Source organism: Eriocheir sinensis, chromosome 39, assembly GCF_024679095.1.
Source record: "Eriocheir sinensis breed Jianghai 21 chromosome 39, ASM2467909v1, whole genome shotgun sequence".
Taxonomy (NCBI): Eukaryota; Metazoa; Arthropoda; class Malacostraca; order Decapoda; family Varunidae; genus Eriocheir; species Eriocheir sinensis.
In genome coordinates this window covers 8,706,723-8,728,353 of record NC_066547.1, presented here as the reverse complement: position 1 = coordinate 8,728,353, position 21,631 = coordinate 8,706,723, and the positions used below count along the sequence as shown (strand labels likewise).

At 44.5% G+C, this 21,631-nt stretch overlaps 1 protein-coding gene across 1 annotated transcript in view; it reads left to right on the top strand.

The window, feature by feature from the left end:
* The window catches only part of LOC127008942 (egalitarian protein homolog), an 86,742-nt gene extending 66,161 nt beyond the window's left edge, over nucleotides 1-20,581 (top strand). The window contains exons 3-8 of the mRNA XM_050881454.1: nucleotides 9,463-9,543; nucleotides 11,680-11,799; nucleotides 12,769-12,893; nucleotides 13,678-13,875; nucleotides 17,780-17,872; nucleotides 19,306-20,581. Coding sequence (XP_050737411.1) covers nucleotides 9,463-9,543; nucleotides 11,680-11,799; nucleotides 12,769-12,893; nucleotides 13,678-13,875; nucleotides 17,780-17,872; nucleotides 19,306-19,867 — 1,179 coding nt within the window. The 3' untranslated portion in view covers nucleotides 19,868-20,581. The remainder of the gene's footprint in view (nucleotides 1-9,462; nucleotides 9,544-11,679; nucleotides 11,800-12,768; nucleotides 12,894-13,677; nucleotides 13,876-17,779; nucleotides 17,873-19,305) is intronic.
* Nucleotides 20,582-21,631: the final 1,050 nt, after the last annotated feature.

The following is a 21,631-nucleotide window of genomic DNA, read 5'->3' as shown; positions in this document are numbered from 1 at the left end:
TGTGTATGTCTGAGTACCTGGATGGCTGCATTGTAACTGACTGGATTGCTGACTGACTGACTGGTTGGCTGACCGACTGAATGACTGAGTGGGTGACTGACTGGTTGGTTGGCTGACTGACTGACTAGATGACTGAATGGGTGGCTGGATGACTGACTGACTGACTGACTGACTGGTTGACTGACTGGACTAACTGACTTGTAGCTGACCGACTCATTGACTGACTGACTGACTTTGTGGCTGACTGTTTGACCGATCGTATGGCTAACTGACTGACTGGCTGAATGACTGAATGGGTGGCTGGATGACTGACTGACTGGGTGGTAACTGACTGACTTTCTGACTGGATGGTAACTGACTGACTGACTGACTGACTGGATGGCTGACTAACTAGCTGACTGTTTGGATGTCTAGCTGGCCCTCAAGTCGCTATCCATATGATCCCTTCTTCGTACCTCGTCTTCAGAAACTTTCCATAAGCACTTTTCTCTCTTTCGTCTTTTTTATTCTGTATCTTTATCATTTTCTTCTTTTTCTGGATGTTGCTGCAAATCCTTTACGTATACGCGTGGACAGAGAGAAACACGTGTCAGCATGGGGCTCAGACAAGGTGGTGTGAATATAACCATCATCACCACCACCGCCAAAAATAATAGATAAAAAAATAAACAAAAGATGAATGAGTAAAGAAAATAAAACTAAACCACCTTTCCTTCCTTCACTCCTTCCTTTCCAGTTTCTCCTCTTCACCTCCCATCCTTTTCTCCTTCCCTTCCTCCTCTTCCACTTAACCTTCCTTCACTCCTTCCTTTCCAGTTTCTCCTCTTCACCTCCCATCCTTTTCTCCTTCCCTTCCTCCTCTTCCACTTAACCTTCCTTCACTCCTTCCTTTCCAGTTTCTCCTCTTCACCTCCCATCCTTTTCTCCTTCCCTTCCTCCTCTTCCACTTAACCTTCCTTCACTCCTTCCCATCCTTCTATTCCTCCTTCCGTCACCCCTTCCTTTCCAGTCTTGCCTCTTCACCTATCCTTTTCTCCCCTTCCTCCTTCACCACACCCTCCTTCCTTCACTCCTTCCCTTCCACTCTCCCTTCATCGCCTCTTCATCTTCCATCCTTTTCTCTCCCTTCCTTCCTCCTTCCCTGCTTCCTTTCCATCCCTCCCTACTTCCCTGCCTCCTTGCCATCCCCCTTTCTCTCTTTCTCCCTGCCTCTTTTCCTCCCTCTCCCTGACTTTTCCCTCCCTACTTCCCTGCCTCCTTGCCATCCCCCTTTCTCTCTTTCTCCCTGCCTCTTTTTCTCCCTCTCCCTGACTTTTCCCTCCCTACTTCCCTGCCTCCTTGCCATCCCCCTTTCTCTCTTTCTCCCTGCCTCTTTTTCTCCCTCTCCTTGCCTTTTTTTCCCCTCCCTACTTCCCTGCCTTCTTTCCCTCCCTACCTCCCTATCTTAACTTTTACGATGCACAGTTCGCCACATTTGCAACATCATAGTAAGCAAAGTCTAGATCCATAAGCCTCTAGATCGTGAATAGTATGCTTGATTAGAACTTTTCATGATAAAAAAAAGTTAAACGTAATCTCTTAATAGAAATGATTGGATACAGAGTTAGGGAGAAAACTGATAATGTAAATAATAGAAAAATGGAAAAAAAGGGAACGTGATGATGTTGATAGGAAAAAAAAAAAGAGGTATTTCCATCCTCCTTTATTCTCATCACTCCCTCAACAACGTCCGGCTTTTCCCTCCCTGCCTTCCTCCCTCCCTCTCTCCCTCCCTCCCTCTCCCTTCCTCCCTTTTTTTTCCCCTTCCGTTGTCTTTCTGCCCTTTCTCTTACTTCCTCCTCCTCCTCCTCTGCCCCACTTCCTCCTCCATCCCTTTCTTCCTCCCTTCACCTTCCTCTCCCTTCCGTCCACTTCCTCTCCCTCAAATATGCTTCTTCAATCCTGGACAGCTTATCTCTCTTTATCCTTCTCTCTCTCTCTCTCTCTCTCTCTCTCTCTCTCTCTCTCTCTCTCTCTCTCTCTCTCTCTCTCTCTCTCTCTCTCTCTCTCTATGGAATTTCCCCTCTCCTCACTTCAATCCTTGTTCATCTCTTCTTTGTCCTCCTCCTCCTCCTCCTCCTCCTCCTCCTCCTTCGCTCTTTCTCAGTGTCCCTTCCAAGACCTTGTCAACATACCTTCTTCCTTCACTCCTCCTTCCCTTTCAGCCTCCCTTCAATCCTCCTTCAGCGTCCATCCCCTTCTCCCTTCATTCCTTCCTCCCTCTCTTCCTCCCTTCCTTCCCTCCCTCCCTACATCCCTCCTTCCTTCCTTTCGCAGTATATGAAAAATGAGTCTTTCCCTCAATATCTCAACATCCATTGCCCTTCAGAATGACAATGACACACACACACACACACACACACACACACACACACACACACACACACACAAAACGACGAGAAATCACGGGAATGAAGGACAGTTGGCTAAAAGGTCAAATAACACACACACACACACACACACACACACACACACACACACACACACGTCCATTCACACACCCTGCTGGACCTTGTTAATGGAATCAGACTGAGAGAGAGAGAGAGAGAGAGAGAGAGAGAGAGGAATAAAAATAAAATAGTGGAGTAATAATTCTAGTGTGTGTGTGTGTGTGTGTGTGTGTGTGTGTGTGTAGGTGTGAGAGTCGCTGTGTCCTAGTATTGATTATGCAACTCGTCCAGGTAAAGCGTCCCAGGTAGATACAGGTAGGAGGGGGAGAGGAGGAGGAGGAGGAGGAGGAGGAAGAGGAGAAGGAGGAGGAAGAAGAGGAGAGGATGTGTCATGGGATCGGGCAGGAAAGTGTTGTAAGGGAAGGGGAAAGATGAGGGGCGGGGGGAGGAGGAGGAGGAGGAGGAGGTGACAATACGGGTGTTTAATTAATGTTCTGTACATGTGTGTGTGTGTGTTTGTGTGTGTGTGTGTGTGTGTGTGTGTGTGTGTGTGTGTGTGTGTGTGTGTGTGTGTGTGTGTGATATATTAAACAAAGTGCTTCAGACGAGACCGTGAGTATTTAATTAACGACACACACACACACACACACACACACACACACACACAAACACACACACACACACACACACACATACATACATTTGATCAGAGAGAGAGAGAGAGAGAGAGAGAGAGAGAGAGAGACTTCCCTTTCAGAGCCGTATAAATTTTTCCTTTTGTATCTGTTTGAAAGGTATTTTTACTTCTGCTAAGAGAGAGAGAGATTCACCATTGTTACGACTAATATTACCATCACAAACACAGACAATAACAGACAAGCTAATCCTTTGAGAGAGAGAGAGAGAGAGAGGGGAAAAAAAAGTAAAAGTGAAAAAGAGAAAGAAAGGGAAAAAGAGAAAAAGAGAAAGAAAGAGATGAAGAAAGAGAGAAAGAAAAAGAGGAAAAAGGAAAAAGAGAAATAAAAAAAGAGAAAATGAGAGAGAGAGAGAGAGAGAGAGAGAGAGTGACCCAGGAATGTCTTCGGTTTGACCTTGACGCTTCGATAGTCATGTTTTGGCCTTTGAGAGACCCCCCCTCCTCCTCCTCCTCCTCCTCCTCCTCTTCAGTATCTCGCCCACCATTGCAACACTAAGCCAACTTTTCCTCCATTATTCTCATTTTTCCGTTTCCCGTTTTTTTTAATTGTATTTTTCCTCTCTTATTGTCCTGCAGTGAATGGGAAACACGCCTTTTCTCTCCCTCGTCCCTCCATCCTTCTCCTTCCTCCTCCTCTTTCCTCCACTGTTTCCTCCCTCCACCTGCGTCTTGTGTGACCGGGTTTTTCTTCTGCACGAGTTACTTTTCCTCCTCCTCCTCCTCCTCCTCCTCCTCCTCCTCCTCCTCCTCCTCCTCCTCCTCCTCCTCCTCCTCCTCCTCCTCTCCGCACGAGTCCCATTTTTGGAATCATTATTTTTCAGTACTTTTTTTACCTCTTCATTCCTCCAGTGCTCTCTCATTTTCTTATTTTTCCTCTCTCCCTCCCTTTATTCTCCTCCACCGCCTCTCCTACTGCATACAAGACATTTTTCCTTCTACTTTCCTCCTCCTCCTCCCCCTCCTTTACGCATGAGTTCATTTTTCGTTTTTTTTTTTCAATTTCCAGTACTTTTTCTCCTCCATTCTTCCAGTTTTCTCTTTTTTTCCTCTTCTTTCCTCTCCCTCCCTTTAATCATGTATATCGCCTCTCTTGCTGCATAGAAGAGTTCCTCCTCCTCCTCCTCCTCTTCTTTATTTTCCAGTACTTCTTTTTCATATTCATTCCTCCAGTGTTCTTTTCTTATACTTTCTTCTCTTCCTCCGAGTCATGTATATCGCTTCCTACTGCATACAAGCTAGTTTCCCTCCTCCTCCTCCTCCTCCTCTCCTTCTCTTCTTTATTTTCCAGTACTTCTTTTTTCATATTCATTCCTCCAGTGTTCTTTACTTATTATTTCTTCCTCCGAGTCTTGTATATCGCTTCCTACTGCATACAAGACAGTTTCCCTCCTCCTCCTCCTCCTCCTCCTGCTGCTGCTGCCGTCTCTGCTGCAAAGTTCCTCCGTATAAACGCCGCAAACACCTGTCGCAGATAACCGTGTATCCGGTTCCCCGATTAATTAGTGTTTTTAGCCCGAGAAGACTGTGCCGGTAGCCTGTGAGTGTGTGTGTGTGTGTGTGTGTGTTGTGGTGGTGGTGGCTTTATGTGGTAGTGGAGACAAAAGGAATGGCAGAGAATGGGTAGCGAGGGTGGAAGATGATTGGAGAGATTGAATCGTTGTTGCTGTTGTTGTTATTATTGTTGTTGTTGTTGGTGGTGGAGTTGTTGTTGTTGTTGATGTTGGTGGTGGTGGTGGAGTTGTTGTTGTTGTTGTTGGTGGTGGTGGTGGTGGAGTTGTTGTTGTTGTTGTTGGTGGTGGTGGTGGAGTTGTTGTTGTTGTTGTTGTTGTTGGTGGTGGTGGTGGTGGAGTTGTTGTTGTTGTTGTTGGTGGTGGTGGTGATGGAGACAAGGGAATGAGAGGGAATGGGTGTGGTGTGGTGATGATGCTTGCAGTAGTTCATTGGGGGGAAGGGAAGAGGTGGACGGGGAGGGTGGTTGACTGTCTGGTTGGCTGGCTTGGTCGCTGGAGGCATCACCCCCCACCATCTCCACCACCACCACCACCACTACTACTATTACCACCCACCAAACCACCACCCACACCACCTCTCTCACCGCCACCAATACTACTACTTTTTTCCTCTCCACCTTCCCTTTTTCTCTCTCCCACTACTCCTCTCCCTCTCTACTACTACCTTCCTCTTTCTTCCTCTCCCTCTCTTCCTCTACCTTTCGTCTCTTCCTCTTCTCCTCTCTTCCTTTCTATCTTTCCTCTCTTCCTCTTCCCCTCTTCCTCTCTCTCTACCTTTCCTCTCTTCCTCTTCCCCTCTTCCTCTCTCTCTCTACCTTTCCTCTCTTCCTCTTCCTCTCTTCCTCTTCCCCTCTTCCTTTTTCTCTACCTTTCCTCTCTTCCAGTTCCCCTCCTCCTCTCTCTCTACCTTTCCTTTCTTCCTCTTCCCCTCTTCCTCTCTCTCTACCTTTCCTCTCTTCCTCTTCCCCTCTTCCTCTCTCTCTACCTTTCCTTTCTTCCTCTTCCCCTCTTCCTCTCTCTCTACCTTTCCTCTCTTCCTCTTCCTCTTCCCCTCTTCCTCTCTTCCTCTCCCCCTCTTCCTCTCTCTCTACCTTTCCTCTCTTCCTCTTCCCCTCTTCCTCTCTCTCTACCTTTCCTCTCTTCCTGTCCCCCTCTCTCCCTCACAACTACCTTCCTCTTCCTCTCCTCCTCTTCCTCTCTCCTACAATCCTCATCCCTCACTACAACCCCCCCATCATCGAGAGAGAGAGAGAGAGAGAGAGAGAGAGAGAGTAGGGAATTTATCTAGGAACAAAAGAAAGACAGAATGGCGTTGAATTCGTGTATTGTGAGATGAGTTGCGTAACGGTGACACTCATCTCTCTCTCGTGTGTGTGTGTGTGTGTGTGTGTGTGTGTGTGGCGAGTTGCATACTGGCAAAGCGTTCTCATATTTTTGGACGAGCAAGAGAAAGAAGAGAAAGTTAAATGAATAAAAACGAGGATCAGGGATATGGAGTGAGGGGATTTTTGCTTGTTGTTGTTGTTGTTGTTGTTGTTGTTGTTGGTGGTGGTGGTGGTGGTGACGGTATTTTTGTTGTTGTTTTTGTTGTTGTTGTTGTTGGTGGTGGTGGAGCTCTCAACGTCACGAAACAAGGAAAGGAAGGAGGAAGGGGAAGGACTTTAAATGAGTCTCTATTACGTATTAGTAGCATGACACTCCCTCTCTCACACACACATACTTCCCCTCATTCACCTACGTCCCACATACTTATCCTCCCCTTCCCCTTCATTACCTTCCCTTCCCTCCCCTCAACCACGCAGCCTCCCTCATTCATCCCCCTCCCCTTTTCTTCCCCCTTTCCTCCCTTCATCCCCGCAGCATCTCATACTCTCGTTCATCTCTCTCTTCCCCCTTTCCTCCCCTTCACCCCCGCAGCCTCCTTCTCTCCACATGTTCCCTCCATTCCCTCCCCTTCACCACCCGCAGTCTCCCTCTCCTGTTCCCGCGCAGCATCCCTCTCTCTCGTACCTCATATCTCCCTCCCTTCCTCCCCTTTCTCCTCTTCTTAGCATACACTTCCCCTCACTCTCTTCCCTCCCCTCCCCGCCACCCCCGCATCCTCCTTCACTCCTGTACCTCATCTCTCCCTCCCTCCCTCACTCTCGTACGTCATCCCTCCTCAGCCGGGTTAGAGGAGGAAGATGAGCAGCAGAGGAGACTCATTCACCTCAGATCGCTCTTCAGACCTCCGCCCACCTAACTTATGAATAGTGCATGTAGGGGGTGCAGGGAGGGGGAGGCGGGAGAGGGAGGGAACGAGAGGAGAGAAGGAGGGAACCAGAGAACGAGAAGGGAGGCAGGAAGAGAATGAGAGGAAGAGAACGAGAGAAGGAGAAGGGAACGAGAGAGGAGAGAGGGAGGGAGCGATAGATAGAGAGGAAGAGAACGAGGGGAGCAGGTGAGGGTGGAGGGCAGCGACGGCAGGTAGGCAAGGAGGGACAGGTAGGAGCTTGGGTATGTGCATCTTTCCTCCACCTCCTCCACCTCCACCTCCCCATCTGTCTTCTCTCCTCCTGCCCCTCCTCCTCCTCCCCGGATCTGAACTCTGGCTTGCTTGCTTGCCCTTGCCGTCCGCGTCCCGAGTCGGCGTGTCTGGACTAGCATAACCTCTACCTCGGCCACGGGTGTTCCCCTTGAGCAGAGTCCGTTCAGGTAGTGAGGTTGCTTTTGGTCTCTTCCTTTGTATGTTTGTGATGCGAGTGAGTTGACTGAGAGATGTTTGTGATCTTGAATGATTTGTTTTTATCAGTTTTCTTCTACACGTTAATTGTATGTTTGTGATGCTAGTGAGTTGGATGAGAGATGTTTGTGCTGTTGAATGATTTGTTTTTATCAGTTTTCTTTTCTTCTACACGTTAATTGTATGTTTGTGATGCGAGTGAGTTGACTAAGGAATGTTTGTGCTGTTGAATGATTTGTTTTTATCAGTTTTCTTTTCTTCTACACGTTAATTGTATGTTTGTGATGTTAATTGTATGTTTGTGGATGCTAGTTTGTGATGAGAGATGTTTGTGCTCTTGTGTGAGTGAGAGTGAGTGTTGGGAAGGATGTTTGTGCTGTTGAATGATTTTTTTTTTATTTTTTTTTTCTTCTACACGTTAATTGTATGTTTGTGATGCGAGTGAGTTGACTGAGAGATGTTTGTGCTGTTGAATGATTTGTTTTTATCGGTTTTCTTTTCTTCTACACGTTAATTGTATGTTTGTGATGCGAGTGAGTTTGCTGAGAGATGTTTGTGCTCTTGAATGATTTGTTTTTATCGGTTTTCTTTTCTTCTACACGTTAATTGTATGTTTGTGATGCGAGTGAGTTGACTGAGGAATGTTTGTGCTGTTGAATGATTTGTTTTTATCGGTTTTCTTTTCTTCTACACGTTAATTGTATGTTTGTGATGCGAGTGAGTTGACTAAGGAATGTTTGTGCTCTTGAATGATTTGTTTTTATCGATTTTCTTTTCTTCTGTACGTTTATTTTCTTTCTCTTGAACGTTTGGTTTTCTTGTCATGTTTTTTTGGTTATTTGACATTTTGTGGCAATCCTTTACTCGTCAGTTTTATATATTTTTTATTTATATTTATTAGTATTTTTGTGTATTTATTTATGTTTTTGTGACTCATGTAATTTATTATCCACCACTACCTCGTAATATGCTTTTTCTGTGTTTTTTACGGCGCTTGCAAGTTTTGTATTTCTTTTTGTTTACTTTTATTTATTAGTAACCTTTTTTGTGTGTATTTATGTTCGTGTGCGTCTGGTATGTCATTTATTCCCCACCACTACCCCGTAATATGTTTTCGTGTTTCTATGTAATCTCGTTTAGTCTCCACCACTGCCTCGTAACTTATTTAGGTGTTCAATGCATCGCCACACACCTGTACGAAGCCACGCACTCAGGTGAGGGTGACAACCTCCTCCTGGCCAGGTAACCCCCGACCTGAGGCTCACCTTGAACACCTGAGGAATGCAATGGAAGGATAAAAAGAGTCAGTCATTCAGCGAGGGAGGGAGGGAGTGAGGAGTGAGTCAGTCGGTCATTAAATAAGTCCGTACTCCCAAACATATCGGCACCTCCATTCACCTGTTTGAAAAGCCTCTCGTAGAAGTTCCTGGGTTTTTATGGAGTGTTTTGTGATCCTAGTGACAGTGTTAACCCGACTTCTGCACCAGGAACGGAAAAAAATCACCCATCAGAACCCAGTTAGTCTTCTCCGTGGCCTTGGAAAACAGTCACTATGGGAGCCCGATACGTGTAAGAATACGGATCTTTAGACTCAGTTTGTGTTCAATTGGCGTAGCGTGGGTTGGTGGGCGTAAGGTGAGCTGAGAACGCTGAGAAGAGATGGAAGGTAGAGGGTGGGGCGAAGCGGGCGGTGAGCAGGGTGGGTGTGTTGGGAGGGGAGCGGGTTGGGGTGTTGGTGGGAAGGAAGAAGGAACGGGTTACGGGGGCAGGTGAGGGGGTGAGGGGGGGCGGGACAGGGACAGGGGAGGGAAGGCTTGGGGAGAACATCCTGGGAAGTTCTTTATGTCGCACCGTCACGCTGCCTGCCCCGTGTGAGGCAATCCTTCATCCCTGCGCCCTCCTGCTCCTCCTCCTATATCCCTACGCCCTCCTCCTCCTCCTCTTCTTCCTCCTCTAACATCCATGGCTCCTCTTCCTTCTCCGCTCAGTTTCCTGTAGAGTTGCACGAGTGGCAGTGGCCGTACATGACTGCTGCCCTTCCCTGCTGTGTGTGTGTGTGTGTGTTCGCCCCTCAGTCTCACAATGGCGTGTGTTGCCTTGCAGGTTGCCCACGACTGCCGGGGTGATGCTGGCGCCCTCTACCACCAGTTCGGAGTCACTCTACGGCACGTCTTCGATACCCAGGTCAGTCCCGGGGATGTGTGATGCCCTTCTGTTTATCCTCCTCCTCCTTCAACAAAAAACAACATAAACAACAAACAACAGCAACAACGACAACAAACAGCAGCAACAGAGAAAACAAACAACAGCAACAAACACAACAAAACATCAATAAAGATAAACAACAAATACAACAAACAGCAAGATAAACAAGAAAACAACAGCCAATAACACGTTGCAACATAACTTCTCTTTCCTCCCGTTTTCATTTTCTTCCTAACAAAGTTGTCCTAGTTTTCTAATCCCACTACATTATGCAACATGATAATTCCTCTTTTGTCATGTTAAAATAGATCTCGGTGATATTATTAGCTCTGTTCCACATTCAAATTGGTGTTGGCTTGGCAGTGATTCTTTGAAGTATTTGTTCATTATTTTTGGCAATGTATTTAATTTTTATTTACAATGTTTAGGGTGGGGTGGAGAGTGCGTTGCATTTGTTCATTATTTTCCTGGCAATGTATCTAATTTTGCTCTACAATGTTTAGGGTGGGGTGGAGAGTGCGTTGCATTTGTTCATTATTTTCCTGGCAATGTATCTAATTTTGCTCTACAATGTTTAGGGTGGGGTGGAGAGTGCGTTGCATTTGTTCATTCTTTTCCTGGCAATGTCTCTAATTTTGCTCTACAATGTTTAGGGTGGGGTGGAGAGTGCGGTGCTTTAGACACTGACATCTTCTCTTGCTGTCTTATTATGGCAACAATAAGTAAATGATACAGTAATTTGGGCAGGTAAATGAGACTCCTAACCTTTTCCTCGAGCCACGACTGCAGTGTGAACAATTCTTTCCTCCGCCTGTACGCTCAGCCTTCAATACTCGCACCATTGTGTTGTCATTGTCTGTCTTTGTGTTGGCCGAGTGTCACCGCCAAGACCTCCGAACGCAGTCATCGGTGGCCGCGTTATTGTTTTCCATGCCTGTTCATTTATAGACATTTTTTGTATGTATGTAACCCGCAAGTTGTAAAATTACTGAGTCACACCCGGTTTGATATGGCGGAGCGTGCCACCACCGAACGCCCCCACACACACCACCTCCAACAACAACAACACCAACACGAACACCACGCGCTTAATTGTTCAAATGTCAGAAACGAGCAATTTGTGACGAAAACGGTTATCCGAATTAAGGTTATTATCATGCCAAAATCTATCAGGAAATGCGTCGCCTATCGGAGCGAGTTGGATGTTTTGATGGGGTAATAATAGTCGAGTTGTTTCGTGACGCGCTGCTCGTGCTCAGGATAAACGCTGAAGCCTCAACGCGTGACTCAAGGTGGAGTGAGGGGGAAAACGACGAGACTTACCACAACACGCGCATCAGCTGGCCTGTAGGCGAACAATTGTGTGAAGGATTGATTGATTGATAGTTTATTGTTGCAAGTAAAACAACAAAGGAGAAGGGAGGAGCATGCCATCCCAACCCCCAGTCACTACAGAGTGTGATTATACAACTAAGGATACATTTGGAAGTAGCACCAGGAAACTAAAAAGATACAATGGTAGGGGATAGTTAACAGTGTTGCCCGTTTGGTGGTTGGTCAGGCAACTCCGTACACAGTGAGTGGGATGTCAGCCCAGCCACCAGGCAAAACTACGTGTCCTGCTGCACCACAAGACACATTGATGGACCATGTGCCGGGGTGAGGGTGTAAAGGAGGACGTAAGCACAGTTCGGCTGGTACACTCTGAACCAACAATTATATGAAAACCGGAAAGGACTATTACACTGGGCAAATTTTCCGTGGATCTTCAGTCAAACAACGATTTCCGCTAGCGTGGTTCTCAGTTGTTTGTTGTTATTGCTGCTGATGATGATGGTGAGTAATACCGTCGTCCTTCGGTGAAATCTACCGTAGCTTTGGAAGATCGTGGACACGTCAGAAAACCACGGAAATATGAGAACCACGCCAGCAGAAATCGTGGTTTTACTGAAGATCCACGAAAACTTTGCCCAGTGTAATAGCCCCTTCAGCGAGCAACAGGTGTCTGCTGCCACACTAGTTCTATGGTTACTACATGTAGGAAGCATCACCACTCATCTCCGTTATTCTTTGCCCTTGGTGGTGTGCGGAGTACTTACGACCCTCATCTTGCAGGCGGCGCATGCAGTGTTGCAGCAGCAGGAGACGGGCAAACCAGTGTACAAAGTGAAGAATGTGTCCCTCAACACCCTCTGCCGCTCCTACAACGCCCCCGTCAACCCTCGCAAGGACCAGGTGAGAGCCTTACAGTGTTCTTAAGGTAATCACAGAAAATAGGTAAGGGGGGGGGGGCATACGCTATAGCTGCGCGTGCCCTCATTGCTCAACTCTGTCACGTTGGCTCTTTAACCTGTGGTGGGTAAAATCCCGTTACCCCGAGACCCAGGGCCAGGGTGGCGTCTGGGCTGCCACAGTTTACCTTTCCCATGTATCTATTAATCGACCAACCCGAAAAGGAGGGGAACAGGTTTCCAACTTTTGATTTTAGTTTACCATTGGAAGTTTTAATTCCTTTTTTTTTTTTTTCCTCATCTGCCTCTCCCCTCCCAGAATGAATAAACTACAAGAGGAAAGTTTTTAGTAGACCATGTTCCCCATAGAGCCAGCGGCACCCTTGGCCACTTAGAGAACTTTGAAATTGATGCGGTGGAGTCATTTTTGTTGCCTACAAAGTGACATCTATTTGTGTTAACAATTTACACCTGTCCCTGCCATGTATCAGATGTAATGGTGTATTTTAAGAAACTACTGTGAATGAGATTTCATTCGAAACAACCTTTTCACTTACAGTACACAAACTTTGAGAACAGAAGCTAATATGTTGGTAACAATTGATGAAGTGTTGAATAACAAATGGGATGTTGTAGGACTCAGTCAGGTGAGGAGACTTGGGGAGGAACAAAATGATGTCCTCTGCTGTTTTATTCATAGATGAAGGGGAGGCAGTGTGCCGTGTATGTACCATTGAAAAGTGGTGGTGCTAGGAGTGAATCCATTGTTAGCGTCATGTTTGTGAAAGATGTTACAAAAGTCAACATGATGGAATTTAAAACCTGGTTATTATACTAATCATTTAAGCTTTAAGAGGTGCTTATCAGAAATTCCTGAACACATACAGTTAATAAATAAAAAAATAGTTTCCTGCATAAGTGAGATTCCTCAAAGCCTAGATGTGAGTGAAGTGTCACAGAACTCCCTTGGCAGATGAAGAATGTGTACCGGCGGGACCAACGGTTTTGGGCGCGGCGGCCGCTCACCGAGGACATGATTATCTATGCTGCCTATGATGTGGTGGCGCTGGTGCCCACCGTCTACGAGGCCATGAGGAAGTAAGTGGGGTGGACTCGTTGTTTTGGTTTTCATGTCATCCAACACTGGCATTATTGTTATTCCTTTTGCTTTTTTCATACAGCAAATGAAGGAGCTCATAGAAAAAATAAAGAAAGTATTGGTCGATGCTTTTGTAAAAGAAAACAGGAGTGGCCAGAAGAGTCAATTTCAGATGGAGAGGTGTCTTGATACTTTCCTCTTGCAAGAGTTCAAGTTGTAGGCTGAAGGAAATATAGAGGAAGGAAGGCTGTTCCAGAGTTACCAGTGAACGTGATAAAAGAATAAAGATGCTGGTTAACTCTTGGAAAAGGGATTTGGAAGATATAGGGATGAGCTAGAGTAGAAAATTGAGTGCAGCAGGAGGGGTGGAGACATGCAGTTCACAAGTTTGAGGAGTAATTGGCACAAAAATGTCGATTGAAGACAGAGAGGCAACATTTTGGTGGAATTTGAGGTAGAAGACTGTCAGACTGGCATCAGCAAGGGGGCTGGAATGTCAGTGGACTATTTTATTTGGTGACATTATTTTGGCAAAAATAATAGAATTAAAAGACTAAAGGGAAAATTTTGAGCCCATAGAAATACTTAGTTAAATAAATTACACAAAAGTGTGAGAAAATAACATCATTGTGTATAAAAACATTGGTGGAAAAGAGTACTTTGGAATTATACCTACAAAGCATTTTTATTATACGTACAATATTAGTTGGAATTCCCTCAGCGGTACTTGAAAAGGTTCACGTGTACACACATGCATGTACTAATGAGTTTTTTGGTTTACAGGCAGCTGGACCCAGCGTTAATGCCCCTCTTTGAAGAGCTGTGCCGAGAGCAGGTGGAAGCCTTAATACAGCCTGAGGAAGTCAAACAAAAGAAGAAGCAACGTAAAATTGAGACAGAAGTGGCGGAGTTGAAGACCAAGTTAGCAACCACTCAGGCCAGAGCCATTGTTCTTTCTAACCGGGAGATCAGATTACTTAGGTAAGCATCTTATTATGATGTACACTAGTCTCACATTTGGTGTGCTTGGATGTGGTGAATTCACATTTGGCGATTCCATTCAATTGTTGTCGTAATTATAATTTGGTGACCATATTCTCCCATTTGGCGATTATTTCTCCCCTTCAGCATACACAGTTATATTTGGTGCCCAGTCTTGCATTTGACAAATGTCTTGCTAACTATTATTTCTGTATTTCCTTGCCAAAAGATTATCAATTTACATTTACATTTTAATACATTAACAATACTAATTTTAAATGGCTCAGCCACCATGTTGATGACAGCAAGTAATGAAACTATTGAGTAAATCTGCCACATATGATAACTTCTCGTGTGCCACCTCACTCCTGCCATTGTAACCCACTTCCATCTGTTGAGTGTGATATCACCGATATGGTGTCAAAGGTGTGTAAAACCCCATCCAGATGAGGGGCAGTTGCCTGCTGTGCAAACACTGTTACCATATCATACTAAGCAGCCGGATGACGTCATAAGCACAGAAACGAAGGAAACTGATCTGGCAACAAACAGTGCTACCAGATGTTGCTGTATGCCACAGTCTCTACTCTGTTCACCGGGCAGACTGGCGGGCAAACTCGTGTCCACACTGGTATAATTATTCCTCGCTTGTTTAGCAGGGTTACCAGGTCGAACAGTTCCACAAGCAAGGGTGCTGTTTATATAGGTCAATTAATTGCACGGTGGCTTCCCTTGACCACACCTGTTCTTTGCACACAGAACAGACATGTTCTCCCATCAAGTGTATAGTGGAAATCTGAAACTAACTGCAAGGGAGTTCTGCAGGTTAACTTAGTGTGTCTGGCAACATGCTCTCTTTATACCAACCATCACACCAGCAGGCATTGCCTCGCCCATGGGCAAGGGCCCTTGGATGATTTGCCCGTTGTTTTCGCGCTACTGATGTCATCTTCGCTCCCTCCATCAAAACAGTTGAAGTGGTATAATATCTGGTAACAGTGTTTGCACGGCGGGCAACTGCCCCTCGTCTGGATGGGGCTTAAAAGAGTGCTGGAAGGAGCAATTGGGGGGGGGGAAGATAAACCTTAGTGGATGAAAAAAGGAGCCAAAATGCAACTTCAGGTGCTTAAGCATCCCACACATCTTGCCATGCCAATTATTTACTGTATTTTGCTGTGTATAACACGCAGCTTTTTCACTTAAAAAATGCCATAAAGTTACCCCTGCACGGTAACTTATTCATTATTGTTTATGAGCCTTGGTAGTCCGTGGCTGTGCTCATAATGTGTTACCATAGAACACAGGGCCATCAAATAACCAGTATAAAAAAAAAAGATGAAATCGGTGGAGGATTGCCCATGCCTTGGTGTTTCCCACTTCGCCGCCAATTCAAGCTACATTAAAAATAATCATATTGGAAAAAAAACATTCATGTGTTCATTATTTACTACTAATATTACCATACAAGTGCAAATAATAATGCTTTAATTGATACAGTAGAAAAAAAAAAGTCACTTTGATGCATTTACAATAGGACAGAAAACATGCTTAGTCCACATTCTTCGTACAACATGTCATCTTCAGCTTCATCAAGATTGCTACTGATTCCACATTTTTTTAAAGATTTCATAACATTTTTTATCAGCTGCATCCCATGATGTTTTTACCCACTGACACACCTGGGCGCTTCACATGTCCTGTCGGCGTCGTTCCCTTTGCTGGGATAAGCATCCACTTCATCCATTCTTCACACATGTGTGCTTTGAATGGTTTGTTTATTGAAACATCCAGAGGCTGCAGCTGGGATGTCAGGCCACCTGGAACCAGAGCTGTCTTTGTATAATAATTGTCCAGGCTCTCCTTGGTCTTTTCTGTAATATGTGCCTTGAATTGATCCAGTACCAACAACGATGGTTTATACTGTAATCCAGCAGGACGTTTTTCCCATACTTTCTCCATCCAGCCCTTTGGCTGAACATGCACAATCACACTGTTCGGCAGGGGTTTTCTTTTAAAGATTAACATTGGCAGCAGTTTTTCTTCATCAGCAGTACTTCCTAACACAACAGTATGTTGGGTCTTTTCAGGCCCAGTTGTTTTGACGGTCACAGTTTGTGGCCCCTGTTTATCCACAGTTCTGGCTGGTGGCACATCAGAAGGGAGGGGAACTTCATTCATGTTCTGTGTTCCTCCTAATTCAAAGTTGGTTTCATATCTGGCACGGATGACAAACCTGTGGAATTAATTGTTTTTTGTTGATACTCTTGAGGCATTTTTTGTGCCATTGTCGTTCTCACACGCATTCTTAAATCTATAAAATTAAGGTAAAAAGAATATGAAACAGGTATAAACAATGGATAATAGCTACAAGCAGCCTCTCAGCAAATAAACAGAAACAGAAGGGCTGGGCAGGTACTAGTACTAGTAATAGTACTGACTAAAAGACACTTAACAGTACCAGACTGCTCTGTACCAGTACGGGTGGGTACTGCCAGTGGTATTCATGAAACTGATTTTGCTGCCATGTCGTATAGCTGTTACTGTTAGCAACAGTATGGGTGCCAGGTCAGCCCTACCATAGACAGTGGACACTCCAGTTTATGTTTGTTTATCAGTTAAGCTGCTGCTTGCAGTATGGTCCAGTTTTCATCACCCATTTCATAATTTTATCCTGATTTTTACAGAAAGAAGCATTCATTAGTAAGCAACTCCCTAGGCAGGATATGCTTAAGCACCTGAAGTTGAAAAAGAAAATGGCAGGGACTCAACAGTTACATGACTTAAATGACTGAATTTTTGTAAGGGGTTAATGTAAATTACAGTACATTTTAGAGTATGTATAGGTGATGAATACATAATGCTATTTTTTGTAGTTCTAGAGGCTTTTGGGGGGCATGTCAAACATTCATGTAAATTCTATTTTTCATGCTGTTAACATTTGTAATTTTAACTTCCTTGTATTTGGATATATCCGTGAATAATGTGATTTTTTTTGCATATAAAGGATGTGTGAAGTGCATTTACTGACCCAAAAAACTGCAATTTCATATGAACTGTACCTAATAAAGCATTTGTCACCTGAAAGCAGCAGAATACCACAAATCGGATCATTCATCAGCTATACATACTATATAAACTTTGCTGTAATTTACGTAAACTTCTTACAAGTATGTAGTTATTAAATCTCACTTTACTGTTAGGTCCTTACCACAGTCTCTGCCACTTTTAGCTTCATATCATGCAAATTATTTACTAATGAATGTTTCTTTATGTAAGAATTGGGTAATAAAAATATGAAAGGCGTAATAAAAACTGAATTATAACAAGAAAATGTTCAGCTGATTGTAAACCAAGAGATTATGTGTCGGCACGGTGGTAGGGCTGGGCAGGTACCGGTAATGGTACCTGCCCTGCCCTTCTGCCATGCCTGAACAGTTATTTGTGGTCACGATCCAGCTTTATGACCCCTTTCATATTTTATCACCTAATTTTTATAAAAAGAATTATTCATCCGTACATTATTTGCATGGTATGATAGGTTTAAATACCTTAAGTTGAAAAAAGTAAATGGCAAAGACTGTGGTGAGTACCAAACAGTAAAGTGAGATTTTAATACAGTACCATTTATGGGAAGTATAGCTGCAAAATTAATGTGAACTCTGCCACTCTAGAAGACATCAAGAATACACTTGAAAAGTCCAACAAGCTTCCTAGCACAAAACTGTTTCATAAATGTTTGACAATGAAACAAGACAATCTTAAAGAACAGGAATTTAACATCAGAGATGGCTGGAGGTTCTGTACGTTTATAACATGTCATATTCAGGTTTTGCCTGTGGTGGACTGAAGGTTGTGGGGAGCGGCAAAGGGGGCAATAGGAGACTAATGTTTGGTTTCTCCACAGGTATCTCGAGCTGAGCGATGAAGAGCGAGAGAAGTTGGAAGGCTCTTACAAGGTTGCTAAGAAACTGGAGCGCCTGCAAAGTAAAAAAGAGAGGTAACCAATTTTCACTATTCAGTCAGTAATAGTAAACCTTCACTTTTAGGTGGGGTTCTCACTATCCCATTTTCTAGACCATTTCTCTGTGACCTGAAGAAAGTATTTACCCCATAATATCCAATCACTTTACGGCCTCAGAGCACAGATTCAAGGGATAAAGTCATCAGGAATGCCATAAAACAGCTGGTCTTCCTGTCAAAATGGGATAGTGGGAACCCCGCCTTAGAAAGTTGAAAACCTAGGTATACAACATTTACTCATGATAATTATTATCTGATCCATGTTCTCTTGCATCTTTGACTACTAAATGTGTAGCCTGGATCCTTGGGAAAAAGCATATCTACTTTGTGAAGGAATCTAACCATATTTGCAGTTATTATTATTTTTTTTTACGAGCACCTATAGCGCCAGTAGTCTTTGTTTAAATACAATGTTCACTTAACTGTTATACCTTAAAGAATTGGGTAATTTAGCAGTTTAGTTCACATAGTCTTTGCACTATGAATTACAATTGTGTTATTAGTGGGCACTAACAATTGGTTTGTTGGACACTATTCCTGTAGGTTATTTTCTTGATTGAGATATTTAAAATTGATGAAAGCATTACCATTCTTAGGAATTTATCTCATGGAAATTAAATTCAAGGACTCTTAAGTCAAAACATCGAATAGTTTCTTTTTTTTTTACAGCTAAGGAGACAGTTCAAGGGCGTAAATAAAAAAAAAGCCCGCTACTCACTGCTCCCGAACAGAGGTCAAAGGAGTGTCCAAAACGAGAGGTCAATTTCGGGAGGAGAGGTGTCCTGATACCCTCCTCTTGAAAGAGTTCAAGTCGTAGGCAGGAGGAAATACAGATGAAGGAAGATTGTTCCAGAGTTTACCAGCGTGAGGGATGAAGGAGTGAAGATGCTGGTTGACTCTTGCATAAGGGGTTTGGACAGTATAGGGATGAGCATGAGTAGAAAGTCGTGTGCAGCGGGGCCGCGGGAGGAGGGAAGGCATGCAGTTAGCAAGTTCAGAAGAGCAGTCAGCATGAAAATATCGATAGAAGATAGAAAGAGAGGTAACATGTCGGCGGAATTTGAGAGGTAAAAGACTATCAGTATGAGGAGGAGAGCTGATGAGATGAAGAGCCTTTGACTCCACTCTGTCAAGGAGAGCTGTGTGAGTGGACCCCCCCCCACACATGAGATGCATACTCCATACGAGGGCAGACAAGGCCCCTGTGCAGGGGAGAAGAACTGGCGGAGATGAGATATGAAGTTTCCAGTTGAGATTTTGAGTTAAGGATAGACCGAGGATGTTTATAGTGTTGAGGAAGGTGATAGCTGAGTGTTGTCTATCAAGGTCATATGTCACCTGTGTGTAGTCTGTGACCTGGTCTGCTGTAGGAGTTACCACATGGCTTACTAAGTTGCTTTCCTCTTTCAGGGACGAATCTCCAGACAAAAACGGAGAAGATGAGGATGACAACAGTGATGATGATGACGATGACGACCGCGAGGGTGTCGAGGATACCGAGTTCCCCAGCCTGAGCAGTGTTGGGTCTGGTGGCTCAGGGGGTTCTGGGGGCGGCCTGCTGTCCCCTCGCTGCAACGGTGAAGGCGAGGGTGACGGGTACGGCAGCTCCCCGTCCCTCACCACCAGCATGAACATGGTGGACCAGGTGCTGAGCAACGAGGCGATGGACCGGCTGGAGAAGATCGACCGTCTGGAGGCCATCCTGGCGGCTGCCACTCAGGGCTCTGGGACGTCCTCGCCGGCAGCCCCCACCAGCATCAGCCCTCCAGCCCCTTGCTGCTGCCCTTGCCATGGTGCCACCCCTCCCAACTCCTTCCACCACACCACGCCACAATACTCCCTTGGGACCGCCTCGCCACAGTCCACCGCCAGCAGGGCTGACGCTAGCTGCCAAACTCTTAGCACCGGCGACATTGTGATCACCAAAGTGTTCTTCCCAGATAGTCCTGATAATGCAAAGGAAAAGAAGTGATGTGTACAGCAAGAATGGCTCCATTATAAAACACTTGCCCGTGCCACTAATGGGCTGGGGCTGACAAAGAGGCCCCGTCATGAAAGCCCATCGGTGCAATGGGCCAAATGTGAAAAAAAAGTGTACATAATTTTGTATATTTTTAATTATTCTTGAGTGGTGGCGATCACCATGTGATAGTTAGAAGGTGCCGTGTGCAGGCGCCTGTGATAGCGGCCCCCGGGCTCACGCAGCTAGTTAGGGCACCCTGCCTGCCTCGGCTATTTTTAGAAAGAGACCGGCATCTTACACCTCGGCACTGGAAGTGCCTCGTCTTGTCTAATACCTTTCACCAATAAGTCTCCTAACCACCAGTACAGTGGTGTCAGACTAACTCAAGCTTTAATGCCCAACACAAGTACATTACCAAAGTTTTTATCATTTTTCCAGGTACTTATTTTGCCAGATAGCCTTTTTAATCTATTGTTATTAGACAATATACAGTAAATTCAGCTTACTTCTGTGCTGAAGTATTGCTAGAGTTGGGATGCTTATAGGGTTGGGAACATATCAGTATATGCCTTCTTAGGTATATTAGGTTTATTTTGACTAACTCAATGGTATTTCCTGTGAAATACACTCTTCATTGAGAGGAGCAGGTGAGGCCAGGTAAGGCTGACTTACCTGATAAATTAAGCCTTCACTGCTAACAATAATAAATCTTTGTTGAGTTAACCGAGTTTCTTTTAAAGCAAATTCCCAACCATCAAACTTTACCAGGTGTGCATATACTTAAGTTCCAGTTATCGTTGTATTATCGTTGTACAGCAAGATGTGAAAGAATGAGCAACTTTAAATGTATGAAAAGGTCATTATACTATTCTATCATATTTTAAATTAGAGATAAGTGAGAGATTCCCAGAGAGGAGAGTACGCGGGTAAAAAGAAAGCCCTTAGGAGGATTATAATGAAAAATAAATAAAAGGTTTGCTATGTTAAAGAGCTAAAGGGAGACAAGGAAAGGCTGTAGTAGTAAGTGGAGAGTTAGATGTTTAACAGGAGTGTGTAAAAATAGTATTTTAATCAGCTGAGAAAGGAAGGGCTGGGAGGCAAAACAAGTGACATCTTTAGAAATGGAAGAAAGTAGGACATATAGTCAGCAATGGGGAGGCTGAGGTGGGGAAAGACCCAGGAATGTGACATAATTGTTGAAATGGTGAAATATAGATGATAAACATTTTGAATACATGAATTTGTGGAAAACTTATGATGAGGTGGACACAGGAGTCCTGTGGGATATCTTATTAATCTATGGGATAGGAGACTGTATGCTAATAGGACTAATAGCTTTTTACAAGGAGGTTCATGCCTGTTTAAGAGTTGTTAGTATGTACAGTTGTGAAAAAAAGTATTGAACACCCATTGGTCTTTGGAAAAGAATTTGAGCAAAATCTAAAGGCATGGCATTGTGTTGGTTAGGTTGGTACCAGTGGGTAGACTCTAGCCATTGGTACCTACTTAAATGACAACATGTATGTATGTAGATCTATCTATCTAAATCTCCAACGTCCTGCTCCTTCACGGGAACTTCCCTCCAGGGGGTGGCTACAGCAGAAGTGTCTCCATCTCTCCCTGTTCTGGCACTCAGCACACTCAATCCTGCTACTTCTAACTCTCTCTCTCACACTGTTGATTCACTTTGTGGTCTTCCCCTGACATCCCCTCCCCCAGTCCTTCCCTCATACACTCTTCACAAATTCATTCTCCCCAATTTTCATCACATGT